Source organism: Schistocerca piceifrons, chromosome X (assembly GCF_021461385.2).
Source record: "Schistocerca piceifrons isolate TAMUIC-IGC-003096 chromosome X, iqSchPice1.1, whole genome shotgun sequence".
Classification (NCBI taxonomy): domain Eukaryota; kingdom Metazoa; phylum Arthropoda; class Insecta; order Orthoptera; family Acrididae; genus Schistocerca; species Schistocerca piceifrons.
In genome coordinates, this window is record NC_060149.1 from 768,884,835 (window position 1) to 768,903,519 (window position 18,685).

Below are 18,685 nucleotides of genomic sequence, written 5' to 3' on the forward strand. Positions count from 1 at the left end.
TTAAGTACACTGATTTCTACAAAAAGAACAATTTGTTCATTACCTTCAGGATTTTTCCTCTATATGCTGACAATTCTCCCAGTTTCTTCAGCTTAATTTCATATGACTGCCCTTGGTTCAGATATGTCAGAGTTTCTTCATTAACTTTTGTGGCAATTGATGTAGCTGCTGCAAGTACATACTGAAAGCTGGAATAAACATAAATGAAATATGTAGTCACATACTGCAGTAACATATCAAAATTTTCAAGGACGAAGTAAAAAAGCAGTTCTGTCAAAGTGAAAAGGGAAACATTTAAAACAGTTTTCTTTGACTAATTAAAAACTAGTCTCAAGCCACCCAACTCATTCAAACTACAGTCCACATCAAAGCAACCTACAATGACTAATATGTCCACAATGACAATTACCACCTCTTCCACACCAAACATGTTCTTTCCTACAGCATGCCGAACAGCAAAGCTAGAAAAATCAACCACTGGCATTTCTAAAATTATGTCAATGAGACAAGAAGAACCTACCGACAGTCAATGTTCAGGTCTTGAGCAGCTCCAACTAGAGTAGATGTTGTTGAACTTTGGCTATTGGCGCATTGGAAAGCCTCATTATGGTTAATATTGGCATGTGACACAGCTGTAAAAGAAAGATAAATAAGGTTTCTTAAAGATCAGTTAATAGAATGCATCTATATTTTTATAACATTATAAATAACATTTAGGACTGTCTTGGTAAATGCTGCAAAGTAAGGTCAATTACCAGTCGCCCCCTCTTCCCAACCCTCCCCTTTTATATTTTAGTGATTATCTTTCATTATACGTCACTTTGGCACTCCAACAGCCACCATATAATATGGGGTAGAGGTTAACTAATGCATCCTGGATTTCCATTGTTTGATTCAACTTTCACCATCATTGACATTGCATAAAATATTACTTAGCTCATCTTAAAAGGTAAGTCGTCGTAATTTTAGCAGCAACCCTTCACATAATATGCAATTCCTTCGTTTTTTTCAACGTCTTCCACTGTAGTTTGGCGACTGTATCTATGATACTCTTGCTATGAATACATGAATACATGATGAATTGGAAAGGCCACTTTCGAACCTTCTGTCTCTCTCTCTTCTGTAAATCCTCTTTTATAAGGACTGCATACATAGAAACAGTATACATAAATAGTTTGCAATTGTATGGAAGGGATGAAGATTAGGGTTTAAAATCCCACTGATGATGACTGAGGCTATAAATTCAAGCTGCTTTGCCCATTAATTTGGTTACACTTTCCATGAATTCCTTCAAATAATATCAACCTGACATCAACTTCCCTAGTGACTAATTTCATGTTGTTACTGTATGTTAAGTTGTTCTGGATTGAAATGTGTAAATACTGACTTTGACTAGTATAATCACTTGTTACTGATTGGATCTTTTCACTTGTCTCCATGCATTAAATTTGTTAACATTAAGAGTTAAAATGAAGTGCTAATGATTTGTTAAAGTTTCAGTGAGGAACCACATTTTAATTTTTTTAATGTACCACTCATCTCATACCTGCTATATCCACTGTCAGTGGGCACTGCTACCATTTCTGTTTCGCAAATAACTTGCCAGATGTCACTAATACTCTATACTGGAATTATGCTCTATATTGTGTTATCAAAATGCAGTGCCTCAGACCATCAATGGGATGTAGATAACTCCTTGGTATTGTGACTATAGTGGGCTATAGGGGGCTATGTGTGGGTTAGATGGAACATTGATCCAGGAAGTAAGAGCAATAATAGTGAGATAAACATTTCCAGAATATCATTAACATAATAGGATGTTATTAAAGTGCTTGGAATGAATAACCTGAGTGACTAAGCATGCAGATGATGTTCTACAGCATTAAATCGGGTTATCCAGTAGTGCTGTATTTGACAACAGGCCATATAACTTCACAATGGCCATCCCTTCATTGTTCTCTCTTTTGTTGGCATATTAGATGTTGTCACGTGTAAATCCAGGATTTTAGTCTGAAAGGAGGGGGAGTGGGGGGGGGGGGGGGGTGAGGTGCGGCTGAAGTCATAAAAATATTGTATCATTGAAACATATCAAAATTTTCTTAAGTGAACAACATGGTATTTTCTTAATCCTTTTGCTAACTGTCATTCTATAGTGGTGAGTACTAAAAAGTCATACATTTTTATATTGTTGTGCAGCATTTTCTTTATCATGACCATATTCCATTAGGATAAATGCAGAAAGTGTATACTAAATTACAACAAAATGTTGATAAATGGAAAACATAGTACCACCACAAGAAAGAAGAAGAAGTTAAATGCTGATGAGTACCTCTTTATATCGGCAAAAGTCGGCAATGGCAATTGTAAAACAAAGATCAATGGTGATTGTATGATTTATTATAGACAATAAAGTGTGTTCTGTCCTTATCTCTTTTCTCAAACTAAGAAATATAGTTGGGATGGAAACACTACAAACAACAAAATAGGAAAGCAACAACCATTCAAAGTGAATTATAACAGAGGAAACATGTCATGTGCCACAGACTGATATACAGTTTTACTAAACCCACGACAAGTAATGGAGAAAATGGGTAATATTTGTGCTGAAAATATGTTATGTAAAATATTTGGCCCAGCTTCAGTTTTAAGTCCTGTAAATCAGGTTATTAGCATGTATTACATACATATTTGAGGCACTGAAATGTTTCCAAGAATTATATCTACATCCTAAAATGTTTTGGAGTTGCATCTTTTGGGAGAAATGACAATTTGGAAAAACATGTGAAATTTGTTACAGCAGTTTGCAACCAGTAGTGCCATGAAAATGGAGCTTACGAGAGAACTATGTTACAGCCTGGGGTGCCTCTTACAGAGTATGTGCCAAATATTATACAACAAATGGAGTCTTCCTACAAAATACACACCAAACGATCAAAAATTCAAATTGGTTTTTCACACAGGTTCCTTTCTGGCAGTTTTTTGCAGTATTTTACTGTATTTTATTGTCACATGAACTGAAAATGCTATGAAATGCGCGTGTGTTTTGAGTTGAAACATGCATCTGTAGCTTTCAGAAAGAGCCTCCATCTCAACATTGAAACATAACCATTAGTTTCTTTAACATTTGAAACTGACAAACACTACAGAACCACAATCCAGTATGGAATTAGCATTTTTAACATTTAAAATATTGCAGGTGCATATCCTGTGAGAGAAGCTATTATCTCTAAAATAGCGCTTTCATTGGTTCCGATAATTTCCATATGTCTTCAATCCGTTCATTGCCAAGTGCTGTCCCAGATTTCTATTATTATTGTTGTTTTTTTTTTAAAAGTCTCTTCTTTGGTAACATAAGTTAACAAACAACATTTCAGGTTATACATATAACTCTTGCAAACATTTCAGTGCCTCATTTGTATATACACTATGCATATGTAACATCAATGCCATGTCACGAATTCTACTAAAATTTTATCAAATATTTATTATTTACACAAATTTTATAAAAATTGTGGAATACTACCCTACATACTACAGTGTGACCACTCAGAATTTTTTTTTTTATAATATTGGAACAAGTGAAACACATCCAGTCAAAACCATAACTTTAATTTGGTATAGTATATGAAATTAAATTAAGCCTAGTGTAAAACAATAAATGATAGATTTCTGTGGTTGCCCCTGAAATCACAGAAACTATTGACTTTTACTGATATATATATTGAGTTGAACTATGGGCAACAAGTCAATGGGGCAGACCACAGCCACCGATATTAAATGCAGCTGCGGGTGGAGTATACTGCCTTTATCCTTATTTAGCCCTCATGGTGGCAAATACACACTCAGCCGATGATCAGCAATTGTAAGTGCTTGTCAAGTCAGAAAGCTATGTCATTACATCACCTTTTTCTTTGTATGGTGAGGAGAAATACGACTCTTGCGGGAGGGAGAGGTTGGGGGGGGGGGGGGGGGGGGGGAAGGGCGACAGCCCTCCCCTCCCACCATGACTTAGCTAAGTCACTGCATCTTGTAAACAGTAATATGTGTAACAAACGTTCAATTATGAAAAAGAATGGGGGTGAAATTGTCCCTGTGGAAGGAATCATCCAGGAGTCACATGGACCAAATCAGAGGAAGGTCTAAAAATGCAGTGGGTCACGAATGGCACTCTGCTCCTATAGTTACAATAGTTGCTTCGCACTTCACAAAATTAAAAGGATGTGATCACATCATGCTTGGGAGATCTGCAACAAATAAGAAGGAAGCATATATTCTGGATACAAAGAGCATGTGAATGCATGAAAGCAATATAGATTGACCACCTGTATCAAAGAAGGTTCACATACTAAATTATACTAATACACTCCTGGAAATGGAAAAAAGAACACATTGACACCGGTGTGTCAGACCCACCATACTTGCTCCGGACACTGCGAGAGGGCTGTACAAGCAATGATCACACGCACGGCACAGCGGACACACCAGGAACCGCGGTGTTGGCCGTCGAATGGCGCTAGCTGCGCAGCATTTGTGCACTTCCGCCGTCAGTGTCAGCCAGTTTGCCGTGGCATACGGAGCTCCATCGCAGTCTTTAACACTGGTAGCGTGCCGCGACAGCGTGGACGTGAACCGTATGTGCAGTTGACGGACTTTGAGCGAGGGCGTATAGTGGGCATGCGGGAGGCCGGGTGGACGTACCGCCGAATTGCTCAACACGTGGGGCGTGAGGTCTCCACAGTACATCGATGTTGTCGCCAGTGGTCGGCGGAAGGTGCACGTGCCCGTCGACCTGGGACCGGACCGCAGCGACGCACGGATGCACGCCAAGACCGTAGGATCCTACGCAGTGCCGTAGGGGACCGCACCGCCACTTCCCAGCAAATTAGGGACACTGTTGCTCCTGGGGTATCGGCGAGGACCATTCGCAACCGTCTCCATGAAGCTGGGCTACGGTCCCGCACAGCGTTAGGCCGTCTTCCGCTCACGCCCCAACATCGTGCAGCCCGCCTCCAGTGGTGTCGCGACAGGCGTGAATGGAGGGACGAATGGAGACGTGTCGTCTTCAGCAATGAGAGTCGCTTCTGCCTTGGTGCCAATGATGGTCGTATGCGTGTTTGGCGCCGTGCAGGTGAGCGCCACAATCAGGACTGCATACGACCGAGGCACACAGGGCCAACACCCGGCATCATGGTGTGGGGAGCGATCTCCGACACTGGCCGTACACCACTGGTGATCGTCGAGGGGACACTGAATAGTGCACGGTACATCCAAACCGTCATCGAACCCATCGTTATACCATTCCTAGACCGGCAAGGGAACTTGCTGTTCCAACAGGACAATGCACGTCCGCATGTATCCTGTGCCACCCAACGTGTTCTACAAGGTGTAAGTCAACTACCCTGGCCAGCAAGATCTCCGGATCTGTCCCCCATTGAGCATGTTTGGGACTGGATGAAGCGTCGTCTCACGCGGTCTGCACGTCCAGCACGAACGCTGGTCCAACTGAGGCGCCAGGTGGAAATGGCATGGCAAGCCGTTCCACAGGACTACATCCAGCATCTCTACGATCGTCTCCATGGGAGAATAGCAGCCTGCATTGCTGCGAAAGGTGGATATACACTGTACTAGTGCCGACATTGTGCATGCTCTGTTGCCTGTGTCTATGTGCCTGTGGTTCTGTCAGTGTGATCATGTGATGTATCTGACCCCAGGAATGTGTCAATAAAGTTTCCCCTTCCTGGGACAATGAATTCACGGTGTTCTTATTTCAATTTCCAGGAGTGTACATCCACTATATAAATATAATAAATATAATTGTGTTTCCAGAAGGACTTTCCCCACAGGAGAGAGGTACTGACAGACTGAAACCATCTGGCTGTGACTTGTGCCTGGACAAACGAGTGTATGAGAATGCAAAAAAAAAAAAAAAAATATTTTGTTTTCTCTCATTTTGAGCTTCAAGGAGCGATCTGAGAGAATAGATTAGAGAAGAAGAACTTCTTTACCATGATCACCAATAGTGACCTTTATTTTCGATAACTGGATTCAGTAATCAATGTTGCCATCTTCATATCTCAATAGACAGGTTATTGCACATTTCTTAAAATAGCAGTAAACGTAATCTTTTCTATGAATTGGTGGGAACATAACAGACTAGAAGTCTGATACATGAGCATGTCAAAATTAGAACAAATGTCACACTCAACACAGCACATCACTACAGCCAGTCTAGCAGTGAGTGCCCTGGCTGGAATGATGTGCTCTGTTGTGAGTGGCATGAAACATGTATGTGGCGAATAATTCTGAATACAGGGTGAACATTAATAAAACTGAAGAACTGCAGTGACAGATTCATGACTACAAATGGAGGAAAAAAGGTCCTATGAAAATGTGTCTGGAAATGCATCATTGCCACAGTAGATGGCACTGATGAATGACCTCTTCTGACCATGTGCCATGTGTTTTTTGTGTGATGCAGGCTGTATGATTAACATAGCATACTGTAAGCAGAAGAATGGTCTGGTGTTCATTTCAGGAACAAGCCAAAATGGTGTTTGTGTACGGCTAAGCAGATGGAAATGGTCGAGAGACGGCTGTACCAAAACAAGTATCCTCACAAATAGCAGCCAAATCATACAACATTTCCAAGCTCTTTTTGGGCATTTGTGTGAGCAGGGATCCTTTCAGACAGACTAACGTGCAGGGAGGTAACAGACTGTGCATATGCCAGATTTGGAGAACTGGGTTCTACAAGATATTGAGATGAACCCTAGTACACACTCCATGGAACTGGCCTGCCAACATGGTGTACGCCAAAGTATGATTATGTGTATCCTGCACAGAAAATGCTACTATCCCCATCACCTGCAATCCCATGAAGGCCACTTTGAACATCAGTTGTGATGTGGATACGATGCAGCTATGTACGGTGTTCTGGGACAATCTGTTATCGTTGTATGGACACCATCCATTTCTCGACACACATTCATAGGACTTTTTTTCCTCCATTTACTGTGAGGAATCTGTCCCTGCAGTTTATCAGTTTTATTAATGTTCACCCTGTCTAGTTGTTTTAACTCTGACATGCCAAAGCATCATCCTTGTAGCCTATTACATACATGCAAATTCATGAGAAAGAATTTTTTTACTGCTGTTGTAAGAAGTATGCAATAAATTGTCTGTTGAGATCTGAAGATGATAACACTGATTGCTGAAACTGTTTATTGAGAAAAAAGATTATTAGCAATCTTGTCAAAGATATTGATCTCTAATCTACGAAAGTAATATGTCAAAGTTTATGTTTCAGTCAACAATCTGTTTCAGTCTGGCAGCTGGCTTCATAAACACATTTGCTTAGTCAAACAGATGAAATCCATTGTAAATCTCATTGAAATCAACAAAATGAATGCTTGAGGTGCAATTCAATTTTTAGTACCCTCTTCAGTAATCAAAGTCTACCATGTTGATGTACTCTATAACTTGCCTGTGGTGTCCATTCTGTTTGGAGAACCAGTATAGAGTGCCGCAGGAGCCCCATGTTGTTGAAGCAACTGATGTAATTGGGAATTGGCAGTGCCACCCCCAATATTTTCTCCATCATTTCTGAGTGCTTGTGTGTTTTCTTGAATTCTGTCAAAACAATATTTTCATATTAAAAATCTTAATTGCCACAGATACAAACACAACAGGATATAACTGAAAATTAAAGCGATTAACTTAACTAGTATACCAAAAGTAGAAATTTGGACCAGAAATTAGGCCCACTGTGTGTATTTCAGTTTCGTGAGCCCGGGAAACAGCAGTCTTTCTTCTATGAATATTGGCCTCCATTTCTAAAATTACCAATAAGAATGGGCTTAAGAATATTATTCTGCATTTCACTAAGCAACCCATATACAAAATATCCTCCCCTCCCTTTCCCTGCCCATCACTCTAGTTCCTCTTCCCCCTATTTACAGACTTGACAACTACGTGCTCCTGTGTCTGAAACTTAACATTTAAGATGACTCATTTCATTAACATCCAGAATGTGATCAAGCTTCCAAAGACATGGTGCAAGTGACTTTTTGACAAGTAAAATGAAAGGGATTCATGAGGAAATGAATAAAAAGACTTCGTGAACTACACAGATGATCTCATTGAGAAGAAGAGTCAAAATTTAGTAAAAAAGAAAAAAGGAATCTCAAAACCTGAAGAGGTTTGACAATTGGTGCAAGAGCTGGCAGTTGACTTTCACCACAAATCCATAACTGTCCGACTGTACTATTGGCGACACAATTGGAAACAGTAACAACCATAAAAATACATGTGAGCCACCATCCTGAATGACAAAGAGAATGACCACATAAAAGTGGTGTAAAGAAAGTAGACATCAGGCAGAAACCTAAGGAAACGTAATTCATGGAATCCACAGTGGAATGCCAATGCGAGGGTCATATAGCTTCTTTGACGAATTTGAAATTTGAACTAAGATGACTCTCTCTCTCTCTCTCTCTCTCTCTCTCTCTCTCTCCAAAAATGCTGCAAAAAATTGCCAAAAGTTTCTAATTATGGCAAATAATATATAAAAGGATCACATGCTTATGGGATGTCTTTAATGTAAATCAATCTGAACTTAATTTCTTGTGCAGGAGGTCTTTATAAGAAGTTAATTTAATACAGAGTTGCACAATAATTTAAATGTTAGGTTTAACTGATATTTTTATTATTTATTTCAGCCTCAGGTTAGGCAAATGGTATCATTACTAGTTTAGACTTATCACAAAGTCATCGTCAGATGACCTGTACTGCAAAGGAATCTTGAGCACATCTCTGGGCCTGTTCAGTTGATGAGTCACAACCAGTAATGATACCATTTGTATGATCCGAGGCTGAAATATACAATAAACAAAATTTATAGGACTGTTACTGTATTTCCCCAAGCCAGAATGCCTGGTTTGAGTTAATGATATACTATATAGCAGCTTCAATTTCAACAACTTATGATTCAAAATTCAACAGAATAGTCAAACACAAAATGAATCCCACAACTTATTTAATTCCTGAGCTGTTGAATTAGCTTTAGCAAGGATTGTTTTCTTTAGCTTATTAACAGAAGTGTTTGTATCAGCAGCAAGCATTTTTGTTCTTGATAGACATTACACTGTACCTGCAGGTAATAAGTTGGAAGTAAGAACAATACTAGAACAAAGAGTGAGATCCAGTCAATCATATCTAATGGTTCATAAGTCAAAAATAGTTGGTGATGAATTCTAACAGGGGGCACAGTATTAATTCTGTGACTGCTTAGTTTAACTCAAAGAAGATTTATGACCAAGTGCATACCCAGGACCTGAGCTACATTGGAAATGGAATGGGAAAAGGGGGGGGGGAGGGGCAGAGTGTGCAACTTGTTAGTTTCATGTTAAATCATAACATAATTTTGGAATTTTGACAACAAATGGTTCTTGGTACATGTGCTACAAGTCAGTTCCACTGTACATCCCACATTTCTTCAAACTGATATGGGACTGAGATGACAGACTGCACAATGGGGCAGGAGTCGAGTTCAGTTTGTGCAGATAATTTTCTTTTCTAGGGGCTTTCTTTTGGTTGGTTAGTAAGTGGGGGTTCCAAGTTAGTTTTTGATTAAGTGTTAGTGTAAGATATTTCAGTGTTTCAGTTAGGTGAATTGGATAGTTGTTGACAGTGAGTAAGAGATCCAAGGACACAAAGTTTGGATGGTTCCTCCTATAGTTATTGTCCATGTTTTTACAGGAGTAATCAAGAAGGACTACTGGTTAAACCAGGAGCTGAAAGTATTGATATAAAACTGGAAGGATTGCTGGGACTAATGGAGGGACATGGACAGCAAGGAAGCCAATGTCATCCGCATACTGAGGTATACGGGCATCAAGACAGATCCTATGCGTACACTAGCAGATTGATGGAAAATGTGCAAGTGGGTTGTGTTTATTATTACATATGAGGTTGTGCTGAGAATTAATGCATCAAATTTTTAATGTGAAATCTCAGAGATTTTTAACTGAAACAAGCTTTATTAACATTCTACATCTTTAATCTTCATGTCTACATACGTATTTATTTCTCAACATAATCACCCTGGTGATGAACACATTTCACCCAACGAGAGAGCTGTTTGTCGATACTGTCACTGTAGGATGTCTGACTTTGTTGATGGAGCCACAACCTCACCTTTGCTTTCACAACTTCATCTCTACCAAATTGAAGTACTCGAAGGTGTTATTTAATTTTTGGATACAAATAAGAGTCAGATGGGGCGAAGTTGGGACTGTGCGGAGGATGATCGATGACGGCGAACCCACTGTGTCAGCACTCGTGTGCGTTCTGGCATTGTCATGCTGAAGGACAGGGTGCTCTATGTGTGGACAAACTCTTCAAATTCAAAACTTGATAACAGCATACTGTTTCTGAGACAACAACATATTTATGTTACACATCACGATGTTACATGCTACAATCCAGATGGCTGCAAATAAGCAGACTTGGAAGATTAAAGATGTAGAATGTTAATAATGTTTGTTTTATTTAAAAAGTTTTAAGACTTTTCACATAACAAATTCGGAGACATTACTTTTCAGCATGCCCTTGTATAAGGGATGGTTAGTTAGAAAGGATGCAACTAAGCAGATTTATATTATGTAAACTGAAGGTGGAGAGGAGGGAAAGGAAAAGAAGAAAGAACTATTGATGTCAGCTGTAATGGGATTTCATGTGAAATCAGTGTCAACGAGTGAAAATGTATGCCAGACCGGGATCGGAACTGGGGATCTTCTGCTTAATAGGCAGTTAAGCTAACCACTGTGCCACCTGGACACAGTGTTTATCACAATTTTATAGACTCTCGGCATGCCTCCCAGTCAACCAAAATTCCCACCTAGCACCACCTATCTGCAGTCCCTATCCATGTCCACCACACTCGCTACTTTGAGAATCCTGCAGGAAGTTGGACGTAATTCTACACACACACACACACACACACACACACACACACACACACACACACACACTGAATGTGTGAATGTGGTGGATTCATTGTTCATTGAGGCGAATCAGTTATATGAATGCATGGTGTCTGTTCCTTTGGACATGTCCGAAAGAACAGACACCATGCATCCATCTAAGTGGATGTAATTGACTGGAAGCACATACAGTACTAGTGAAATTTGAACAGAACTGTCATTGGTTTATTCGACATCAAGAGATAGGAAAATGGAAGGACAGTGTTGTTCATGTTAGTGAAAGACAAGATGTTTCAGCTATGGTGTTTTTCTCTATAATTTTCAAAATAGTAGAAAAAAGGAATATTTATTTATATAAGTAAACATATGAAAGGTTACTCTTTCTGCAGAGTTATGAATATAGTTTACTTGATTATTTTTTAGAGTGTTACACCAATGAGTTATACATTTTTAAATGGAATATTAATTTTTCTATAATATAGCTGATACGTTTACACCAATTGTGCACAAATCAAATTTTTTCAATTTTAGTTTGGGGGCCACAATTGCTCAGAGTTTTAGGGGTGAATGCAACATGCTGTAAATGAAGTTACTGGTGTCACCAAATGACACTTCGCTCAATGCACTATTTGAAGTCATGTTCAGCTAGATAGTAGAATGCATTCTTACACTGCCCTAAACAAGGGAGGTCAGAATGCACAAAAATACAATGTCCGGTTTGTCGTGGATATTAAAATGGAATAAATGTAGTGTACACATCTGACGAGTTCACTGACACATTGCTGATATTTGGCAAATGCCGAAAAGATGCCAATGAAGCAGTCATGGGTTGTGTTGTGAGGTACCCTGGCTGAAGAGCTCAATCAGCCATTACTGTCTCACATACTGAAGAATGACACAAAGAAACAAATAGTTTAAATGTTACATCTGAAATCCACCACAATCCACAGGCCAGCTTACGAGAAGTTGCTGAAGTCACTGGTATCAGCCTTTCACCTGTGTGGCGAATAGCAGACAGTCACAAGTTTCATGCTTACTCCTGTCACTGACACAGGCATTCATGGAACATCAGCAACATGTCAACATACCACTTGGACATGTATGCCATCCGTATTCCACATCCGTATACAGGAGGTCGACAAAAATATGTACACATTAAAATACATACGAGAGGTGTTCAGTAAGTCATGCAATATTTTAAGTAACACAACATTTTTTTCTCGAAGTAGGTTGATCCAATTCAGGATTCCCACACACTATATTATTCCCCCTCTTTTGGCTACAAAAACCTATTTTTCAATAAAGTCTCCGTTCAATAACAGCCTTACATCACTTTACTAGGATAGCCTGTATGTCTTCATTGTACCACTCTACTGGTTGACTGAAGAGCCAACCTCTCGCTGCATCAATAACTGCTTTCCTGCACAGTGCATCCTTCATTGGGCCAAATAGAGGGAAGACGGAAGGTGCGACATCCGGACTATATGGTGGATAAGGGTTGAGTTGGGTTGTTTGGGGGGGGGGGGGGGGGGGAGACCAGACAGCTAGGTCATCGGTCTCATCGGATTAGGGAAGGATGGGGAAGGAAGTCGGCTGTGCCCTTTCAAAGGAACCATCTCGGAATTTACCTGGAGTGATTTAGGTAAATCACGGAAAACCTAAATCAGGATGGCCGGACGCGGGATTGAACCGTCGTCCTCCCGAAGGATAAGGAAGAACAGCCCAATAAGGTTTTGTGAGGTCCTACGCACGTTCCAGCACTGCACGAGTCCCAGCAGTCTGCGGCCGGCAGGCACGTGAGAGATCGGGCAGATTTGTGCGAGCTGTTGCGAGATGACACACACCTCGCCCAACGACTCACCGTGCTTTTGTTCACTGACAGGTCTCCGTAGACGTTCTGCAAGCAAGTATGAATATCCGCGATGCTCTGGTTTTCCGCCAACGAAACGCGATGACAGCTCTGTACTTGGAACACACCTCCGTTATAGACGCTACTTTGAAAGCTACGTATAGTACTGCCACGTACTGGAACTTCATGAAACTATAGGGGCTGAAGCGCCAATATTCCAAGATGCCCTGCAACAAATTCAACATTTTTTAAACCGAAACTGACGGAGGGAAGAAATGTGTACATTACTTATTGAACACCGCCTCGTATTACCACGCCAAATACGGCGCAAAAAGGCGTAAGAAACCCGTTAGCATTCAAATCAGCTTCCACTTGTCTCGGAATGGATAAACAGAGGCCCTGTGTGGTTTTGAAGGGAGTCTTATACCATTCTTCCTGCAAAATAGTAGTACATTTAGCTAACGATGATGGAGGTGGATAGCGATCATGCATCCTTCTCTCCACACTAGACCACAAAAATGAAGTAAAATTAGTTCTATACTTTATAAATCATTATTACTGTTAAACCAGTGGGCGGTTAGAAAATTTTGCTACTAACAGGGATACAAAAAGAAGATCGACTGTCCCTGCTGTAGATAGTGGACTAGGTTAATGATTGGTCATCACTGGAGCGAGAGGTGTCGCGAAAGATGCAACTGCGCATGTGAACGGCGCTGAGTTCTGTTTAGTAACGGGAGCGCTTTCGTCTTGGCGTCAGTCACGGTTGTTCGTCAGTGAAAAACTGACCATGAAATAGGCAACTACTAGAGCGAATCAAGTAGCGACAGACTAGATCTGTTCAATACACCATGGTGTGGGGAGCCATATCCTCCTACGACCGAACACATGTGTTATTTGTCGAGGGAACATTCAGAACACAATCCGCTGCCGTTCTTACAATGTCGGCGATATGTACTTTTCCAGCACACATTGCCCGTACACACACTTCTCGCGTTACGTATTGCAACATGTTGGTCAACTTCCTTGGCCACGACGATCGAAAGACATGAAGACGAATGCTAACATATTCACTACTATGATTGCATAGATCAATGCTCGTGTGCAACGTCGACAGTAAAGTGCCCTCCGCCTACAACAGCTGGAAAACGGCAGACGATGTACAGTAAAAGGTACCTCAGCAAGTTCCAAAGGAATAACCGCTGTGTGTTCAATCGACGTTATATTTGTTTCTGTAGTCTCATATTATGATCAACTTTGAGTCGCAACAGTGATTCTTGTCGGCAGTAAAAAGTTTTGCGTACTAACATTTTTGAGACTATACCACTATTTATATAGAAAAGGATTTTCATTTGTATTTTGTTTTAATAAATTTGCTTTTAAAAAAATTTCATTTGTCGGATTTACGCGCCGCACCCTGTGTATCAGGGGAAATAAACATTGTCGGCTTCAGGGAAGAGAGATATTCTTGATTCTACGTAGCTGCATCTATATAGCTTAGCTGTGGTTAATACCGATTTGTGCGCTAGAAGACAAAGTGCTGGACGGGATGAGTTTACCGGCACTCAACAACATAGTCTTCAATGTCCCTGGATGAAAAAGTCAGAGTCGAGTGCGGCAAATCATTCTCTACGGTACATTTAAAACATAGTACACGTACGGAATTCTCCTTCCCCCCCCCCCCCCCCCCCCCACACACACACACACACAAACGTATATTATATATCATGAAATATACTAATCATAGTACAGCCAGAGACTACTTTTTACTACTTAACAGTAAAGGAGCTACAATAAATATGGTGAACACGATAGTTGTTCTATGCGTGCGTAGAAGAAGGAGACGTCATTAAGAAACCACAGATAGAATAGAGATAATCGTAAATCGAAGCAAATGCATAAATAGATAGCAGACGGAACGCTTCATATAGTGCCGTATTTTACAGCAGCTGCTAAACTTGTGCCAGGAGTTAATTCTTCTGCCAAACTATCTTCAGTAAAGTGCATCCTTATTTGTGTCTTCATTGTTTGGAGTTGACTCATTTCTCCCTTCCCTTTCTTTGCGACTTAAGTGACTATGTCCCTACGTAGTCCTTTTTCTCGTTGTCTACTCGATTCTTAGACATTGATGATTTACTAATTTTTAGTAGGTTCTTACGTCTATAACATTCACCAGAGAATACTTAAAATCCAATCTTATGAGAAGATAATACATTGATCGTTCTGTCTGGAATCCTTTTCATATAGTGTTAAATAGGAGGAAGAAAGATTAGGATTTAACGTCCCGTTGACGACGACGACGACGGGTTCGTGGGGGGCGCTCAAATGCGCGGTCATCAGCGTCCGTACAAAGTCCCAATTTTTTCACACTCCAATTTATTACGTAGTCCATTCTAGCCATATCACAAATGATGATGATGATGATGATGACAACACAAACACCCCGCCCCCGGGCAGAGAAAATCCCCAACCCGGTCGGGAATCGAACCCGGGATCCCTTGATCCAGTGGCAGCAGCACTAGCCACTAGACCACGAGCTGCGGACCCGCTGACATCGACGTCATTAGAGACGGAGTATTAATAAAGTAAAGGGATGAAATTCAAAGAACAACACGCTTCGTCACAGGTTAGATTACAATGCGCGAGAGCCGCAGGAAGATGCTCAAGCAGCTCCAGTGGGAAGCGCTACGAAGGTTTCGCGCAAATACCCCGCCTGCCAAAAAAGGTTAAGCACCCAGAGGACATGGTCGGTTGTCAATGTAACTTCGTACACGTATACACCACCGGCGGCTGTGTAAATGAGTTGCAATTCTCTGTGGAGGTTATAACGACCACCGAAGTTGGTCGTGTTTAGGTTTTCACCAGGCCTGGTAGGGTATATAACGGGCATGAGTAGCGTCAGATGTTGAGAGATCACTGTGAGATGCCGCGTACTCGTGGGAAACAGCGTTATCAGCACCTGGTCGAGTGTGAAAGGGGTCACATTATGGCCCTCCATTTGGCCAGTTGGTCGTATCGCGCAATATCCAGAACTGAGGGGCATTGGGATGTGACAAGCGCCAGATGTTTAACTGCTTGGTATTGTGAGGACTGGAATACTTGTCAAGGTTCCAGTCAACCACGTCCGACCACTAAAAGGACGGAGTGCCGTATTGTGCGCCACGCACATCGTAGCCCCTTCGCGTCTGCGCCTACAGTACGAGAAAGAAGTAATTGACCCCTGCAACATTCAGTGTCATCCCGCACCATTCGAGGAGACTAGCCGCAGCCCTACTAGGGAATTACCATCCCACGTGTAGACTGCGGTTACCACCACTGTACAAACAGGTGCGTTAGGAGTGGTGCTGTGACCGTGAAGCATGGACGACTGACAAATGGCGTCGTATTGTGTTCATCAATGAACTACGGTTCTGCAGTACCCCAAATGACCATCAGCTGCGAGTACAGCGACGACCTGGGGAGAGGTCCCATTCTTCCAGTGTTTTGGAGAGGCACAGAGGTGTTACTCCTGACGTCATGAGAGGAGACATCCGGTATGACTTCAGCTCACAGCTGGTAGTGACACAGGTAACACTAACGGCACAACAATACATCACGGATATATGCGTCCTCGTGTCTTACCTCACATGTTACAGTATCTTGGTGCCATTTTCCAAAAGGACAATGCTCGTCCATAGATGGCATGCGTCTCTATCAACAGCCTGCGTACTTTTTAGGTACCGCCGTGCTCAGTAAGAGTTCCCGTTTTGTTCTCAATAGAATATGTGTGGGACCAGCTTGGACGTTAACTCCGTGCCAGTGCCAGCAAGCAGGATATCAAGAACCATTTACAGCAGTTGTGGCAGCTTGCCTCGAGAGGACACAATAGCTTTATGACACTTTTCCTAACCGAATCGGTGCGTGCACCTAGGCCAGAGGTGCAACGTCCTACTGGTAAGTGGGCTTACCTAGTCAATTTCTTTATAAATGTGACTCGATATTGTAATCACGGAAATAAGATCACATACCGTCTCAAGCTGTGATGTATCATTCCTTTTCCTCCACTTCTGGGTGTTTTAACTTTTTTGTCAGGTAGCGTATTACTACACTACTGGCCATTAAAATTGCTACACCACGAAGATGACGTGCTACAGACGCGAAATTTAAGCGACAGGAAGAAGATGCTGTGATATGCAAATGATTAGCTTTTCAGAGCATTCACATAAGGTTGGCGCCGGTGGCGACACCTACAACGTGCTGACATCAGGAAAGTTTCCAACCGATTTCTCATACACAAACAGCTGTTGACCGGCGTTGCCTGGTGAAACGTGGTTGTGATGCCTCGTGTAAGGAGGAGCAATGCATACCATCACGTTTCCGACTTTGATAAAGGTCGGATTGTAGCCTGTCGCGATTGCGGTTTATCGTATCGCGACGTTGCTGCTCGCGTTGGTCGATATCCTATGACTATTAGCAGAATATGGAATCGCTGGGTTCAGGAGGGTAATACGGAACGCGATGCTGAATCCCAACGGTCTCGTATCACTAGCAGTCGAGATGACACGCATCTTATCCGCATGGCTGTAACGGATCGTGCAGCCACGTCTCGATCCCTGAGTCAACAGATGGGAACGTTTTCAAGACAACAACCATCTGCACGAACAGTTCGACGACGTTTGCAGTAGCATGCACTATCAGCTCGGACCGCATGGCTGCGGTTACACTTGACGCTGCATCACAGACAGGAGCGCCTGCGATGGTGTACTCAACGACGAACCTGGGTGCACGAATGGCAAAACGTCATTTTTTCGGATGAATCCAGGTTCTGTCTGCAGCATCATGATGGTCGCATCCGTGTTTGGCGACATCGCAGTGAACGCACATTGGAAGCGTGTATTCGTCATCGTCATACTGGCGTATCATCCGGCGTGATGGTATGGGGTGCCATTGGTTACACGTCTCGGTCACCTATTGTTCGCATTGACGGCACTGAACAGTGGACGTTACATTTCAGATGTGCTACGACCCGTGGTTCTACCCTTCATTCGATCCCTGCGAAACCCTACATCACAGCAGGCTAATGCACGACCGCATGTTGCAGGTCCTGTACGGGCCTTTCTGGACACAGAAAATGTTCAACTGCTGCCCTGGCCAGCACATTCTCCAGATCTCTCACCAATTGAAAACGTCTGGTCAATGGTGGCCGAGCAACTGGCTCGTCACAATACGCCAGTCACTACTCTTGATGAACTGTGGTATCGTGTTGAACCTCCATGGGCAGCTGTACCTGTACACGCCATCCAAGCTCTGTTTGAGCCAATGCCCAGGCGTATCAAGGCCGTTATTACGGCCAGAGGTGGTTGTTATGGGTGCTGATTTCTCAGGATATATGCACCCAAATTGCGTGAAAATGTAATCACATGTCAGTTCTAGCATAATGTATGTGTCCAATGAAAACCCGTTTTATCATCTGCATTTCTTCTTGGTGTAGCAATTTTAATGGTCAGTAGTGTACCTCCCACAAACTCCTCGTGAGATGACCAAACTGGAAGAATCAGAGAAATCAGATCTCGTACGGGAGCGTGTGAGTTGTAGTTCTTTCCGCGCACAATTTGCGAGCAGAACAGGAAAGGGAGGACATGGTAATGGTACGCCAAGTACGCTCCTCCGATCAACTTACGATGGCTTACGTAGTGTACTTATTGACCGCGTCACCAAATATAATTTGCCCGTTATGGACATATTTTAAGTTCTTTCTTTTGCTCTTACTGTCTTTTAATAAACCGTCTGTGCACTACCGCTATCACATTTCCTTTGGTTTCATCCTTCAGTTTCTCTATGGCTTTACCAGAAAATACTCAGTTTCGAGAGACATTGT

General features: G+C 42.0%; 1 protein-coding gene across 5 annotated transcripts in view; it reads right to left on the minus strand.

Moving 5' to 3' along the window:
- Positions 1-18,685, minus strand: part of LOC124722065 (transcription factor CP2) — an 881,222-nt gene that overhangs the window by 210,008 nt on the left and 652,529 nt on the right. For all 5 annotated transcript variants that reach the window (XM_047247263.1, XM_047247260.1, XM_047247261.1 and 2 more), the window contains 3 exons: positions 7,484-7,629; positions 521-632; positions 44-188 (listed from right to left, as the gene is read on the minus strand). In XM_047247263.1, coding sequence (XP_047103219.1) covers positions 44-188; positions 521-632; positions 7,484-7,629 — 403 coding nt within the window. The remainder of the gene's footprint in view (positions 1-43; positions 189-520; positions 633-7,483; positions 7,630-18,685) is intronic.